General features: G+C 40.3%; 1 protein-coding gene across 4 annotated transcripts in view; it reads left to right on the top strand.

Moving 5' to 3' along the window:
* dph6 (diphthamine biosynthesis 6) overlaps nt 1-17,253 on the top strand; it is a 307,645-nt gene extending 290,392 nt beyond the window's left edge. For 2 of the 4 annotated variants that reach the window (XM_086003446.1, XM_086003444.1), the window contains exon 15: nt 15,942-17,253. In XM_086003446.1, coding sequence (XP_085859572.1) covers nt 15,942-16,060 — 119 coding nt within the window. In that variant the 3' untranslated portion in view covers nt 16,061-17,253. Of the gene's footprint in view, nt 1-4,319; nt 4,573-5,200; nt 5,641-15,941 lie in introns of those variants that run through there. The other 2 variants (XR_015080288.1, XM_086003445.1) reach the window with 2 other exon arrangements.
* The last annotated feature ends 265 nt before the right edge of the window (nt 17,254-17,518 follow it).

Below are 17,518 nucleotides of genomic sequence, written 5' to 3'. Positions count from 1 at the left end.
CACCACACCATCCCCTACAGCATGGTGTGCTGGATCACAGGTGGAAGTCCGCAGCTCGCTCAGTCACCACACCATCCCCTACAGCGTGGTGTGCTGGATCGCAGGTGGAAGTCCGCAGCCCGCTCAGCCACCGCACCATCCCCTACAGCATGGTGTGCTGGATCACAGCTACAAGTCCACAGCTCGCTCAGTCACCGCACCATCCCCTACAGCGTGGTGTGCTGGATCACAGGTGGAAGTCCACAGCTCGCTCAGTCACCACACCATCCCCTACAGCATGGTGTGCTGGATCACAGGTGGAAGTCCACAGCTCGCTCAGTCACCGCACCATCCCCTACAGCATGGTGTGCTGGATCACAGGTGGAAGTCCACAGCTCGCTCAGTCACCGCACCATCCCCTACAGCATGGTGTGCTGGACCACAGGTGGAAGTCCACCGCTCGCTCAGTCACCACACCATCCCCTACAGCATGGTGTGCTGGATCACAGATAGAAGTCCACAGCTCGCTCAGCCACCACACCATCTCCTACAGTTGTTTTCTTTCTTGGCATTCTTATGGTAGAGAACCTGTGTAGACCTTTTAAGAGCAAATTTGATGAAAGATCAATATTTTCTCTAACAGTCTTTGTTTCATTGTACCGTTTCCCTGGCGCTATACTGAATACTAATTTTATTGCCTAAGGCAACATAGTACTAAGTGAGTAATGCATATATAAAAACAAACACATTCAGCAGTATCTCATTACTGTAATTTCTCTGTATTAGGAGTGCACTGATATGTGCCATAAATTAATATGTTTTATATTGCAAAGATTTACATTGCCTGCTGTGGATTAGTCATGCATTATGCTACATTCTTTAGCCTTGGGAATTGTCCCAAACTATAGTAAAAACAAGCCAGTTGTACACTAAGTAATAAGGGGAAAATGGAAAGCAGCTGTCAAAAATACAGCATCAAAAACAAATCAAACCTTTGGGTGGCCCTGTTGGCACAGGCCAGTAGTATATTGATGTTCCTCGCCACAGAGCGGTAAGAGGCAAATTCTTTACCATGGTTCCTTCCGCGGTTAGTTCTTGATCTCAGTTGGGCATTTCAGGGGTATATGCCAGGCAGTGCTTCCTCGAGGGGAAATGAAGAACATCAGAAAATGGATCCGCACACTTGCCACTGTCCTGTTGAGCTGATACGCAGTGACGGTGGCAGAACAGCGGATTGTCTGTTCCTCCTCTCAATCAGAGTGGTACGGATGAACTTAAGGAGCTGGGAGAAATTAAATGTTATAAAATTTAAAGTAAGTACAGGTACTGTGTCTTATACACTCTGAGTTAAGTTGGGGCTCATAGTTTGCATTTTATACAGAAGAGGTTCAATACAGATTTTATCTCATACTTTAAGCACAAGATGAGTTGAGCAGTATAACTTATATTGTCATATATAATATTTAACAGCTAAATATTGTATTTATACTATAAATGGCCATAAATTTATTAATTTAAAACAGCATGCATTTTTGTTGTTACTTTTACCATTAATTTAAGTAAGGAGAATACGCCGCAATTGCCATTAGAAGAATGAACAAGCTTATATTTTTATATCGCCTTCTCACACCCTCAGGATGTCCCAAGATTCCAGCCATTTAAGAAAAACAGTAATTAAAATACTTTGCTAACTCTAAAAAGGCGTGTCAAAAATAAAATCTACACAATTTATTTCAAAGTTCAAAGTCTTTTCAGGAAGCTGAACAGATCTTAATATATGCCGTCCCATGAAAACATAGTGCAGGCTGTGTTTTTGAATTTAGTAAAAGTGCTTGAATGTCCCAAATCATTACCAGTAAATTAGTTTTGAAGTGTAGTCACTGTTGTTATGGAGTCAAGTACAGCAGCTAGTTTGCACGCACAAAGGTCCCACAAACATCAAATTAAATGAATGACCAATTAATCAGTCTTGGCGATGTTTGCTGAGGGAGGAATGTTGGCCAGGACACCATGAGAACTCTTTGAATATTGCCATGGGATCTTTAATTGCCCCTTGAAGCAGCAGAATAGGAAGACAGAGCTTCAGCTTAACGTAACAACCTGAAGACCACAGCTCCGACGATGTATTACTCCTTTCGCACTGCAGTAAAGTGTCAGCTTAGATTATGCGCTCAACCCTGGAGTGGGATTTGAACTCGCAACCTGCTGACTCAGAGAAATTTATTTATATATATATATGTGTATATATATATATATATATATATATACACACACACACATGAGTGCTAGCAATTGAGTGAAGCTAAAACTTAGTTTACATAATGTGGATTTTACCTAAATTGTGTTACTATAAAGTACCTTTATGTATATATTGATTTTTTTTAATTCTGAGAAAGTACAGGCATCCAAATTGCTATGTGTACTTTATAAATTTGTTATGGAGCTAGTTTAGATTTCTTTGACACATTGGATTTGCAAATATTTGTAAAAAAATACACACTTTGAAATCACAGCCTGCAGATAAATAGTAGCAACCATGCCTTACCTACAGATTGTAGAAACTATTCGATTCTTGTCCCACACATTAACATTTATTCATTTCTTTTCCTAACGTTTGGAATCCCTTGAGCCACCAAAATTTAAACTTGTTCCATGACAATTTATTAAATATGTGCACCTGGAAATTTGGCCATTTATGCTGTTTCTCCAGGATTTCCGCAGATTTTCCTCCAAAGTTTTGGCAGGGATTTGGAGAACCCTCGTAGACGTTCTACTCCACAGTTTTTGGTGAGCTATATGGATCAGGAAGGTCCAAGATTTGATACTGGTTGCTACTTGGAATGGGTATCTGGAGGACAGGATTGGGTTCGGATGTAATGATCTTCACAGTCGAACAGCTTGTCAGCACTTACTAACCAGCCTGAAGAATTGCCATCTGACCACGTTTATTGGAGTCATATGTGTGATGTGGGCATGTTAAAATGCAAATATTACATTTCCTACTTTTGTTATATTTAATGGAAATTCTCCTGTCCATTTACGTATATGATTTTCTGGACACAGCTGGCTTAATCCTATTCGAGTTGTCATCATCAACAACAACAGCTTACATTTATATTGCGCCTTTAACGTAGTAAAACGACCCAAGGCACTTGCATGAAGCTTTTGCTGATCTCCAGTCAGGCATCGTAACAAAAGGCAAAACGTTACATTTAAGATGACGCATTTAACACTTTTTCAGCAGAAAATGATTAAGTGCAATACAGCTGTCAAGAAAGGGGATTGCGGTTTATAAAGACTTTGGGCCAGAATTTGCTGCAAAAATAACGGTGTCTGAATGGGCAGCAACTTGTGGTGACGAAGAGATACCCCATAAATTGCAGATCACCACAAGTTGCTGGTCGATTTGCAGCACTCCGCCATTAGCTTCGTAAAAACGGCATCCCGTCCTTAACTTCCCCATGAGTTTCATGAAATTGCTGCATTTGCACATTAATTGCTCATTAAACTCGTTACAGAAAATTAAGTCTAGTAATTAATAGCATAAGTACCTTTTTAATAGCATGATAATTGTTAATGACTGCCAATCGACCTCTCTGGCCCAGAAAGTGAACAGTTAAAATGTGGAGTCTCATTGCTTCACGTAGTGAATTGTTGGGGATTACAAAAATGTCAATTAAAAAAAAAAAACAACTTACTTTTCCTTTCTATCTCTTTTTATCCCCTTCTTGCTTAATCCAGCCTTTCTTTTTCTTTACCTTATTAAATAACGTTATTTCTCCTTCTGTAATTGATTTGACATTGAATTCATCCACTCTAATTCACCCTCTTTCTCAGTCCTTCCTCTGTTTATTTCTCCATCCTTAAATCTCATAGGTTAGGGAAATGCACTGTGATTCCCATCATTCACCAAGGTCCCAGATGGCCTGCTGCCCTCGCTGTGCAGTTACCAGCTCATACCTCCAGAAACTTACAGCACAAAACCTTTTTGAGGTGAAGGTGCAGGAAAATGTCTAACTAACCGGGTACGCCCGAGCGTGATGCCCTGCTCCAGCAAATTCTGGCCCATTAACAGAATTTTCATTCACGGGGGTTAGTAAGAGATCTTGGAAGGGGGAGGAGTCCATGATTGAGGTGGTCATGCATCTGGGAGTGTATCTGATGGACCGACTGACCTTTTCTCACTCAACATTTTCTGTAGTTATGTACCAGAAAACAACTACGTGAAGCCATTAACTGGAACATATTGATTAAATATTTCAGAGTTAATATTCAGATTACATTCAGTAATTCTGCAAATTCAGTATTACACTGCAATTAACCTTGAATGCTTTTTACAGAAATCAGATGTCCTCCTGAGTTTATTGACAGAAATATTGTTCACAAGGTAAAATACAACAAAATAACTATCTGATGTAAATTGTAAAGTGTGAGAAAACTTAGCTATTTCTGGCCACACAGAAGCACAGTAAAGTGAATGGAAATAAGATAGAGCATCAAGAACAGCATTGCAATTAGCGGATAGTGGTAGGACTGCTTTGAGCATCAGTTAATAAAGTCGTTTATAGAAGGATTATGTAATTGGTGATGCAATGTCATCAATTCATTGATTGCATGGGGAATGAACCATCCCCACAACAATGCAGATGTCACATGTAGGGGGTGGCGTGTGGTGGTGTTTGGCGCGTACGCCCAGTCAGTTATGCCTCTGACTGTTTTGTGAGCGGTTCGAATCGCTCCCATGCCCCTGGGTTCTAGATACCGGACTTAGGTACAAGGCGGTGGTACAGAGAAGACTCGAGTAGACAGGTGCTTGGATGTAAACAAAAACCCAGATTTTATTGAAGAGGAAAAACTGATACAATCTTATGGAAAATTACTACTAGTGTACACTTCTACAGGCGAAAATACAAAAGAAGAATAACTATATACTTATACAGGGAATGAGGAACACACGGCACATCGAGGGAAAACAACTATCTTAACAATCCCCTTATCTTTATCCCACCCCCTATACCTAACTAGGTTAAGCTATGAGGGGTCAGAACTTCATGCTCACCAATCAAAAGGGTTTGTTGGACTCAAAACAGCGGTTGGGTTCAGGGTTCGCTCTTGGTGCTCTCTGGAGCCTGCCGTCGTCACGTGGCCTCCGAGCACTGCAAGGGCGTTGTCCAGGTTCGAGTACCCCAAAGTTAAAGTCTCTGGGTACTTTACCTTGCAGGGATGATTCTTCGTCGCCAGCCGACAGTTTGAGTTGGTGTGCAGATATTCGAAGGTCGGCTGAGGCTGAAGGCCCGATAATTCGAAGCCTCCCCTCAGTTCGTCTCCTCACTTGGTCTTCTTCAGCCGGTCTTCCTCAGGTGGCCTTCCCTCCGGTGGTCTTCCCTCCTCCCCTCGGCGCATCCCGCCTCGCCTGGCCTGAATTGTCCGTGCCCGCCCAACCCGGTGCCGGGGCGATTCCAGATGGAGTGGGGAAAGGCACAGGCAAAGGCCAGGGGGTAAGCATGGGACGGGGAAAGAGCGGCAGCCACGAGGGCGAGGGGCCAAAGAGCAGAGAGAGCAGCAGCACCAGGACAGCACACCGAAGAACAACCCCCGATTGCTACCCGGGGGCCTTCAATTATACCTTTTTCGAAAATCCTTATCTGCGCGCCAAATCAGGTTAGTTCTTTGTCTTAATTTTGGTGGGCTATTTTAAATAATGGTAGCAATCCATACTGTTTTTAGATGGCCGGTAATCACGTCTACCGGCCCGATAATTGACTTGTATTGTCATGAAAGTTCCTTGATGGGCCTGTCCAGCCTCGATGGCTCTGTTAATCTGTTTCCGATAATATATGTAGACTGCTTGATGGCCTTAACTATAGGCCTAAACTGAATTTAGATTTGTCTCCAATTCGGTCTAATGCATAATTCAGAGTCCTGTCTGGTTCCAAAATACAAAGTCTCTCTTCACAGAAACCTGCAGCTTGGGTTTCGATCCACAAGCTGTCTGCGTTGCAGAGTCCATTTTAAAATCCCACAGGCTTTCTGCCACGAGGCACGGACGCCATCTTGGGTACCCTTTTTGATTTAAAATGTCCACGCGGGGTCCCGTTTATTAATAACAGCCTTTGGAGAAATGTAGAAATTTTGCAAATCTTTCATTTTTTGACTTTGTATGGCCATATTGTTTTACAAAAAGGATGGCTGCTTGAGAGCATTTTTTTGCAACAGGTAAGTATTAAATTACAGAAGTATTTGGTAATGATCTGTAACAAATACTTCAACTGTGCGTACATTGCTGTTTCACCTACAAGTAGTAATGCTGCAGTAATAGTAGAAAGCTGCTGCAGCTGACGGTCATTTTTAGATTGACCGACAATGATGTGGCACATTTTTCCCAACAGTCCGTCGCCATGTTGTGCCAGCAACTAAAGTATCATTGGGTGCATGTTTCCCTTGTTTTCTTCAGTTGGGAGCAGTAGAAAACACGACTCATATCTTTATCATTTTTACGTGGTGCCTGAGAATAGACTGTTTTAGTACAGTTTTGTACAGTTATGTATTTTTGGGGGGGGGAATGGTTTCTTACACAGCATAATTATGGCTAACTCATTTAATAAACAGAAACGGTAATGGCTATTTTATTATTTTTGGTTTTTAAGTATCGAGGTATAAAAACAAGAGAATTAATACATTGATTAGTTCAATGAATTCACTACACAAGATTATTATGTTTGCTGGTTGATGAACACTTTCTAAAGCATTCACCATAAATTGTTTTTTTTAAATTGTATATATAATGTTAGCTAATGTCCCATGGTGTTGCTGACAGTGAGCCAAAGGCTTTATAAGAACTGTGGCATTATGCCAATTAGTATTACATGGGGCACTGATCTATCAGCATTGACGATGGCGCTGGGATTTGGGAGCATTGAGAAAGGTGCCGTGGAAGGGCGGCCCAGGGTTTTAGAGTGGGAGAATGTCCTGGACAGGATGAAAAGAGAGCTGAGGAGGGAACTCGAAGAGTATTGGGGTGAGGATGGGCTCTGGCAGTATTGGAGGGGGGGCGGGGCAGAGACTGGTCTCATCATGGAGGAGGAGAGGGCCCAGAAGAATGAGACCCAAACTGACCTTGGCTCTTTTTAGACCATGAGTGAGCCACCCCACCGCATTTCCACCAGTCAGCCTCTTATGCCAATCTGTCGTTCCTTTGAGCCCCATCCTCACTGCATTCCATGCTGTCAACCGATTCCTTCCTTAAAGTACTTGGTGCTTTTGCTATCTTTAATGAACAACACTTTCCCATAAATAAACAAAACTGCCTTATAAAATACTCTAAAGTTCATCTTTTATGAACATTCCAAGAATTTATACAATAAAATTATCTTTAGGCCTCAAAAATGGTTCACTGTCTTTCTTAGAAAAAACAAGATTTTTAACAACTTTTAGCTAAAATGATGAAGAAAGAGTTTGCAGTGATAACTATAGATATCAGCTCGTCAGGAAGACCCTAGTATAATTCAAATTCACATTTCAGCTACGTTTAAATCACTTGGAAAAGCAGACTGAAACCCTATTCGACTTTTCCATTGAGAAAAGAAAACCACTTTTCATGAGCTAACAGCTAGAAACCAGCTATTGTTAATCACAGGTGTTGTCTAACTGTCGGCGAGGTAAAGATTGAGCCATAGAAAAGGAGCAGTTGATAATTCTAAATGTGAAACTTGCCCAAAATAAAGCTTTGGAAAAAGCAAAGAATCTCACAAATCTCACACCCACTTGTTCTATAGAGAAATAGAGATGATGAGAGATAAAATAAGGAGGGAAAGACTTGGAAAAGGGAGTGAAGAATACACTAAAGCCACTTGATGGTCCCCATGTGAAAGACGCAGCTTGCAGCAGTTTATCCAAATTTATGTTTTTGGCATGAGGCAAAACCGCAAGTGTATTGGTTGCAGCTGAAAATATCACATGATGTTTGTCCAATACTGACATCTCTGGGCATGATTTGAGCCCAACTTGCATTGATATGGTGCCTTTAACGTAGAAAAATGTTCCATGGCACTTCACAGCGGTGTAATCAGACAAAAATGGGCATCGAAACAAATACGGAAATATTTGGAGCGGTGACCAACAGTTGATCAAAGAAGTGTGTTTTAAGGAGAGTCTTAAAGAAGAAGGAGGTGAAGAGGCAGAGGAGTTTAGGGCAGGAATTGTAGACCTTATGGCCTAGACTGCTAAAGATACAGCTGAAAAGTGGGACTAAGGGAGGGGGTTCACGAGGCAAGAATTGGAGGAACAGAAAGCTTTTTTGGGTGAGTGGGTTGTAGGGCTGGAGGAAGTTACAGAAATAGGGGCAGGAGAGGCCATAAAGGGGTTTAACCATAAAGATGAGATATTTAAAATGGAGACGTTTGGGACAAGCAGCAATGTGAGAATGACCAGATAATCTGTTTTCAGTGATGTTGATTGACTGATAAATATTGGCTAGGACACCGAGGATAACACCGGTGAGAGATACACTCAGGTCTGTGCCCCTTAGACTTGAGGGAGTCGAGATGGGGCCCATACCAGGATGGGAGACAGTAGAATTTTTAATGGGGGGAAAGGGCATAAAAGGCAAGGTGAGGGAATGAGCAGATGGACAGCTGCAAAAGTATTGTGACGAATGGAAGACCAAAGGCTAGGCAGTTGGGAGGTTGAAATGTAAATTGTAAGTGACTTTAGGAAGAGTTTTTTTCCCCAAGGGTGGTTGCAGGAAGAAGTGTGGTTGGAATGGGGTAGCGGGATGTAGGTTGTGAGAGGTAGAAGAAAATGGTCATCGATGTCCTTGTCTATGATCGAGACCATGGGTGTAGAGGGGCCACGTGAGATGGCAAGGTCGAGGGGGTGGGCCATGAGAGGTAAAAGAACAATGTGCTAATCCACTGTGCCAGCCAGTCACCTGAGGATTCTCTTTTTTAATAGTCTGTCTGATTTCTCTTCTGAAGTATGTACCACGTACAGCTGAGTCAGTCACACTTTGGTGTTGCATCTATTTATTATCAAATTTTTGTCTTGCACATACTCCTGATTGACTTACATTTCATATTCATAAACTAGCAGCAATCGCAGCTGGACAGGTAGGGATGAGCAGGCAAAACTGGTACACAGACTTCCAATGAAAAACTACCAAGGATATAAAATAAACACAAACCTGGCTGCAAACTGGACAAACTAAACATCAGGATATAATATATTCAGGAGGCAAAGAATAGATAAGAAAGGAGGTGGAATGGCAATATTAGTTAAAGAGGGAATACATGCTGCAGAGAGGGTTAATGTAGGAAAGGAAGGGGTACAGACAGAGTCAATATGGTTGAAGCTCAAAGATTGTAAAAGGGCTTGTTACTTCATAAAGGTTTATTACAGACCTCCAAATAATGAGAAGGAAAACTGCAGTTAGATTAGAGAGATGAGTAGGAATCATAAAATTATTGTTCTGGGAGTTTTAATTATGAATTGGGACAGAAAGGGAGTAAATGGAGAAAAGGCAATGGAATTCCCAAAATGTGTGCAGGACTCCTTCCTCAAGAGGCACATAAGTTGAAAAAGGGCAGAGGCATTGCTAGATCCAGTTATTAATAATGAAATGGATCGAGTAGATGAGCTAAATGTTGGTGAGTGCCTTGGGAGGAGTGATGACAATATGATAAAGTTTAAGATCCTACTACAAAGGAAGAACAGTCAGTACAAAAACTAGAGCTCCAGATTGGATTAGGGCAGATTCTAGAAAGTTGAGGAGCAAGCTAGCTAAGGTGGAAGAAGAAATTGGCACGCAGGACTGCAGAGCAACAGCAGAATGTTCTTTTTTTTAAAAAAGAGAATAAGTATATTCCATTAAAAAAAGAAAAAAACTACTAGTAGTTTCAAGATGCCATGGCTAATTAGAGGTTAGAAACCACTTAAAATTGAAGAAAAGGACCATAAAACTAAAAATAAAAAAACTAAAGGAATAATGAGAAAATAAGAAAAGAGGTTAAGGTGGGATAAGGAAAGCTCAGAAGGAGTATGAAGAAAAAAATTCAAAAACCATCGAAAGGAACAGTAAAGTATTTTACAGATATCAGTAAAAAGAAAATTGTTAAAAGTGAGGTGGAACCCTTGAGAGGGGAGGATTGTCAATTTATAGATAATGATAAAAAAAAGGCAGAGGTATTGAATATGTATTTCCATCAGGCTTTACTAAAGAAAAGGATAGCGGAGAGTAGATCAATCCTGAAGTGGTTGAGAGTGAGATGAGCAATATTGTGAGGGTTAAAAGGAAAATTTTAGCTAAGTTCATTAAGCTAAAGGAAAACAGAGCACGAATTTCAGACAGCCCTAGCAATTATGTACGTTGGAGGCCAGTGTGGTACCCATTTTTTAAAAGGTAGATGCAGTTAATTCAGTTCAACATCTGGTAAGGAAAATTTTAGGATTTTTAATTAAGGACAAAATTGCCATATCTCTAGATAAAGAGAAAAGCCAGCACAGATTTCAAAAGGACAATCATGCTTGACAAACCTCATAGAATTATTTGAGGAAGTAATAGACAGAGTAAATGGGCAAGTGGAGTGGATGTAGTATACATGGACTTTAGGAAAGCCTTTGACAAGGTAGCACATGGGAGAGATTAAGGGGAGTGGAATTAGTTGGAGGATAGCAAACTGGATTAAGAATTGGTTAAGAAAGGATAAAACAGGATAAGAGTTGAGGACAGTTAGAAGTGGGTAGTGGTGTCCAACAGGGTTAACTTTTGGGGCCACTTTTGTTCACTGTGTACATCAATGATTTGGATATTGGCTCAGAGGGAGTGGTGTCAAAATTTGCAGAAGATACAAAATTAGGAGCTGTAGTTAATTCCTTAGAAGATCAAAAAACCCATAAAGGGATATTGATAAGACGAGGGAATGGACTAAAAAGTGGCAGATGGCATTCAATGTCATTAAGTGTGAGGTAATGGATCATGGTAAAAAAAAAAGCTGTAATTATTCTGACTGCACTAAGGATAATGTTTCTGCAAGAAGAATGACTGAAATTTAAAATAGTTGTGCTGGCAAATTATTGACAAATCAGGAAATAGATTTTTTTTTAAAGCAAAATGCTGGATATCTGCAATAAAAACAAAATGTTGGAAATATTCAGCAGGTCAGGCAGCATCTGTGAAGAGAGAAACAGAGTTAACAAGTCAGGTCGATGACCTTTCGACAGAACTGGAAGAAGTTAGAGATTTTAAGCAAGTACAGAGGCAGGGAAAGAAGTGGCGGAGGAGGAAAGAACAAAAGGGAGGGTCTGTGATAGGATGGAAGGCAAGTGATTAAATAACAAGGGATGATGGTGCAAGGGATGATAATGGGACAAGTAAAGAAACAAAAGATGGGTCTAGAGGAGCTGTAAATGGCAACAGCAGAACCATTGCCAGCAACTGCTGTCTGAAAAAAAATGGGAGCAGTGGTTATGATCTGAAGTTATTGAAATCAATGTTGAGTCCGGAAAGTTGTAAAGTGCCTAATCGAAAGATAGAATATTTAACATTGGTGTCCCTGTGACAGACTGGTAGTATTTTTGCCTTTAAGTCAGAACGTTATGGGTTCTAGCCCCACCCCAGTGTTTGAGCACATAATCTAAGCTTCAGTGCTGTACTGATAGAGGTGGCACCTTTCAACATTAAACCAATGCTGCAGTGGATGTACAAGATCCCATGACACCATTCAAAGAATAACAGGGAGTTCACTCTGTCTTTCTTGCCAATAAGCAACACCACAACAGGTCATTCATCTGGCCAGGCAGCATCTGTGGAGAGAGAAACAGAGTTAATGTTTCAGGTCGATGACCCTTTGTCAGAACTGGAAAAAACTGGAGATGGAACAGGTTTTTAAGCAAGTGCAGGGGTAGGGAAAGGGGGGAGGGGAGGATTCATCTCATTGCTGTTTGTTGGATCCTGCATGCAAACTGGTTGTTACATTTGTCTATATAACAAATAACTTCACTTAATTAATTGGATGTGGAGCACCTTGGAAAGTCCCGAGGATGTGATATGGTGCTACGTAAATTCAAACTTCTCTTTTTTCTTCTTATTAACCAAACAGTTGTAACTGGCTATTAAGTTATTGAAGTTTTACCAATTCTACTGGACAAACCGCACCTTTTTTCTCTGAAAGAAATGATAGTTAATGGTCTTTCACATGTCCTCTTTGCTTGGGTTCAACTTTGGTGCAGTTGTGACTTTAAAAGAGATTTAAGACGGTGAAAAACTTTCGAAGTAAAAGGCAGATGGCTAAAAGTGGAATCTTTTGGACTGCATCTCCGTTGTTCACGTCGGGATTTGTTTTTTATGTGGAGGAGGTTAACGGCCCAACCACAGTTTCCATCCTGCTGTGCTGAATCTCCAGTTTTGCAATACGTTGGCCCAGGCATTGATAGGCCTGGTCCTGGCAATTCAGTACATGTGCGCGGACAGCCTACGTCATGCTGAGGCATGCAAGGAATTGAGGCCGTGCTTAAGCTAGTACAATAGTTTACAGATTTTCTTCACCGCTGCCTGGACCCATTACTGCTTTAGCGTCTGAGGCGAGAAGATGGGATTTAACTGAGTAAAATTCCCATTGTTTTACACAAGAAATTGAGCTATGTCTCTGGCTGAACATAATGGCTTCCTCCTCCTGGTGCATTTAAAATCTGACGATATGAATTGTTATTTGGGATTACATACTCCAGAATAAATGCAATCCTGTGTGGTCTGGCAAATTTAACATTTGATGAGCCTGAGAAAACTTAGCTGGTGTTAAAGTTTCTAGAAAATGCACCTCTTTCAGTTAAGGCATCAAACCATACGTTTTGGGATGTATAGTTTCATTGTTAACTGTTTCAGGCCTCTAAACACATGTAAATAGTGTCTTTGTTTTTAGTTGTCCATAGTTCAGTCACCAGAAATCAGTTATTCAGTGCTGAAATTCAGTCGCATCGTATTAAAACTGATGCTGCCTGCGATAGCACAAAGTTCAGACAATTGCTGGTCATTTCTCCCTTGCCACCTTGAACAAATAAAGCTACTTGTGGCCTTTCATCCTCTGTGTTTGCTACATTGGGAGTTTCAAAAGTAAACTTTTGGTGGCGAGTAATGAAAGTTGATCCAGGGGCTCAGCGGTAATGCTGCACGCCTATTGGTGTGGCCATGTGATCCCCATTCACAATGAAATTCGTTTTATACCATGGCTACACTGTTCAACCATGAGGGAACAACACGAGTCATCATTTCCACAATGGTTCTAATCCCAGATATGGGTGTAGCTGAACATATTGACTATTTAACGGTAATTGATATCTTCATCTGTGCACTGAGAACATCCCGCGTTCCCTTAGTAATCTCAGTGCCAAGATGAATAGGAGGCTTTCCTAACCTAACAAACCACTTGAGCTTCTTCAGTCACAATACTGACCGAATCAGTGCATTTTTTGCTGCTTTGAGAGGGCTTTGTGTCTCCTGTGACATCACGATGTGCTGCATTGCCTTTATCCGAGTTAGGTCTCTGCCACTTTTATTTCTATTTTCTGATCTAGTCTAACCTAAAGAAAGAGAATACTTTTCTGTTTCTAGCCATGGCATCGACAGAATCCCATTGTGTACCCATTGGATACAATAGTTCTTAAACGGATGGGCCCATCATTATAACACGCGAACACTGGCATACGTAATAATATATTATACACCATTATGGAATAAAAACAAAAAAAGACCTTTTAAAATAACCTGCATAAATCATCGCTGCCAAGAAGCAAAACTTAATTACATTTATAATTTTTTTTTTTTAAATACCCCATGGAGACAAGTGCATAATTGAAAGTTTAATAATTTAAGCATTCAGCCCCCAAAAGATTTGTATTATTCTGCTAGTTTTAGTTAATTAATTAGCCGCAAATCCACAGTAGAAGGCAAAATTCCAAATGTGCCCTCTGGCCAGTCGTCATATGATGAGCAAAATGAAGGCTTCCATGCAGCATCTTCTTAGTGAACACACATTGATACCAGCTGTGCAATGACAAATAAGGGAAGAATAAGTTACCTATTGTGAAAGATGAGCTTATTTTTTGGAGTGTAACAAACTGATTTATCCAATTACTTTAGACACCACCACCCTAAGGTTATTCTTCAATTGAAGTTTTGCTCTATATTTGGTCTTTAGAACTGTCAGTGCTAACCAAACCAAACTTGCCTCTCTCAAGTATACAGTGACAAAGTAAGTCCCCCTGCCCGGCCAGGCCGTTCTGACAAAACTTTACTTTATGACTGTGAAAGTCCCAACATTTAGAGTTCAGCTTCAATATTTTTGTCACTAGGTAACTCCAGCAAATGTTTCTGGGATTCAAGATCTAACCTGAATCATGTTGAAGTTCTGAACTTTACATTCCTCACCTTGGGTCTCCTTATTCCCATTAGCCACTCAAGTTCACCACAACTGAGGTGGTATTTTTGGTCAGAAGGACTAACTAAATATCATCGTCATTTACAGTTGGAAAAAGCCTTTTTTCTTCGGAACTGGGTTCCTTCTGCCAAACTCGGCATGAAACCAGTTTGCATTTGAACCAAGCGCACATATAGTAGTATTTGCTGCAAGCAAGTAACAAGTTTGCGCAAATTATGGATAAGAAAATTCGAGTCATTAAAATCCTATTCAGAAGTGAGTTTATTTTTTGGTTCTGTAATATTGTAGCAGAGCAATGATATTTGATATTGTTAGCACACTTTGTACAGTCTAATATTTACCATACTTCAGTACTTTCTAAAGGCAGCTAGAAAGTACTGTTAATTATTTTTCATTATTACAGCAAAAATAGAGTTTCCTTAAGATCACCTTTTTCTTACGTCAAATAAGAATTAACAGGTCGCATTGTACTATATATGCAGCCCTTTAACGAGCCATAGTGAACAATTATACCTTGATCTAATAGCAATAGGTTGCTATGATTCATACATTATAAAAGATCAGATAGTCCCAAGAGTGCAAAAGAATTAATATTAAAACCGTATTCTCACAGCTCTGTTTACAGGACAGTTTTTGCATTGCAAATGGAGCAACCTCAGCCATTTCTCTGCATTTAGATTTCACTGTTTAAAGAATTATATATTGTATGTGTAAAAGTATTGTGTTCTGGTCACTGTTTATTATTTTAGTGCTCAAAAACACATTTTCTAGAAAAGCCCTGGTTGTATATGCTTTTAATCAAACTCTTCAGAAAAAGTAGGAACTAATTAATGATCACTCAGCAGAAAGCAAACCATGCATTAAAAACAATCAGTCTTGGGTCATTCACCGTAGGTCCTTAGTTTGGCATCAATGAAGCCAAAGCTACTGTCTTTCTAATGCATCCAATTAGTGGCCATATGCTTTGACAGTAAGGAGATGTGAATATTCCACAATCTGCTAGGGACCAAGAGACATCAATAACTTCTGAATAATCATATAGGGCCTGGTCAATGGGTTAAGTGCTCCACTGACCATAGGGCACATCTTTAGGGACAACACTTCTTACCCTAGTACCAGGAATCCAATCCCCAGTGGGACCCCTCTTCACAGCACAAGCCATGTATGGAATTTATACTCGGAGGGGTAGTCCTTGGGTAGTTCAGATGTTTGATGTGAGGTTTGTGAAACCCAGCTTGCCATATGCTGCAAACAAAGTGCGGCGCAGCTTTCCAGACAATATAGATTTTTTTTGTGAAGGCAGCTGAGACAAAGAGCTTTCACGTTCTATTAAATTCTTTCTCACCATGTAGAAATTTAACACTATCAGAAATAGTATTTTAAGAAAATGTGATTTATTATTTATATCATACATGTCCTTTCTTTTACAATACATATTTTTAGAATGGTGCCCGTTATTTAAATAATGATTTCTAAACTTCTGTGTAATTAAGTTATTAGAAAGCACGTTTTTAACACTCTTGTTATTTTTAGATTTGGAGAGATCCCTAGAAGACTTACTGGGCTCAAAAGTCCCTCTTCTGATTTTGGTGCCTGCAGCAGATTTGCCTGGCCTTGAAATTCTGCACGTTGCTTGTTGGCTGAGCAGCTAAGGACTAAAGACAGGATGGAGAATGATGGCTTACCAGCTACTGTAAATCCATTTCCTCCCCTTTTTTTTTAAACAAAGGAAAACAAAAGCAGAACTTCACCTGTGTTTATAGTAGCAGATCCAACAGCATGCAACAGAAAGAACTTCATTATAGTAGCAGATCCAACAGCATGCAACAGAAAGAACTTCATTATAGTAGCAGATCCAACAGCATGCAACAGAAAGAACTTCAAACAACACTTCGGTCAACACTTCTGTCTACATAGTAACAAAGGACTTCTAGTTCATGGCCAAGTTTACTATTACATTTATTGGCAACTGATAAAAGCAATGGGAAAAAAGGTGTTGCACATTTACTGGCTTTACTGTTAACTTTGACTTTCCCTTGGCTGACTTTATAGACCAATCAGTTTTTATAATCTGTGCAGATAGCATAAACTATAATGGTGCCTGAATTCTGTTGTTAAAGTTATGATGTACAAAAATATGAAGTCATTTTAATTTTAAAACAATTGTTAAATCTTTTCTCATCTTTATAGAAATTTCCATTTTTATTGTACCACCGATGAACAGAAACTGAGTCCTCATATTTACTGGCAGTGCAATTGTTTAGTACTTAAGTCTTGATTTCCCGTTCTCCCCCGCCCCCCCTCACTTTCTCCTTGTAAAAGATTTGACATCTTGTTGGAGCATGTTTTCTCAGGCATTGCACACCATGTCCCAGTGGTCATTCTTCATGTGTGAGCCTTGACAGTGTGTGCCAACAGGAGGTGTCATAGCCAAGCCTGACCCCACCTTCACCAATGTCAGATATGTGCACGCTCTCTCTCCCTGTAGAGGTTGCCAGATAGCCATGAGGGCTGGAAACCCTGGCTGACACCTCTCCATGACCCTGAAGCCATTGCAGCATTTCTACCACTATCCCAGCCAAGATTAGCCAACTCAGCTCAGTCCAGGGATCGAATATGGGACATTCCTGGTTTGTGTACCTCAGCTACTCACTGGATGAATTCTCTGAGCCATTAGAGAGCCAATTCTGAGATTGATGCATGAAGCATGTAGCTCAGCAGCACACAAACAGAAAAATGTTATGAACAACCTTTTGTTTTCTACTTAATTCAGCATTTGTACAAAAATAGAAAGGCACTTGCCTATTAAAGCTCACTCTCCCTGGTGAGTCATTTTGATCTTGGACTTGAAAGTGTTATGAAGCATGCTTTAGAACCTGTTAGAAAAGAGATTCATTTTCACTGGCTTTATATGTTGTGCAATAAATCCACACAAGTTACTGCACAGGTTGAGCAACTTGAGATTTCCGAGGTAACTGAAGATATCTCACTGATGAAGATGAATTATAGATGATTTTTTTGAGTGTGAAATACCCATATGATGGTTCTTTGAAGCAATAAGAGAATGGCTGAAGTTCACTGTCACCATTAACAAAGGTAGAGGTTATGAT

The sequence above is a fragment of the Somniosus microcephalus genome, chromosome 12 (genome assembly GCF_052327205.1).
Source record: "Somniosus microcephalus isolate GS21.2 chromosome 12, FLI_Smic_1.0, whole genome shotgun sequence".
NCBI classification, from domain to species: Eukaryota; Metazoa; Chordata; class Chondrichthyes; order Squaliformes; family Somniosidae; genus Somniosus; species Somniosus microcephalus.
This window is presented reverse-complemented; position numbering and strand designations above follow the sequence as displayed.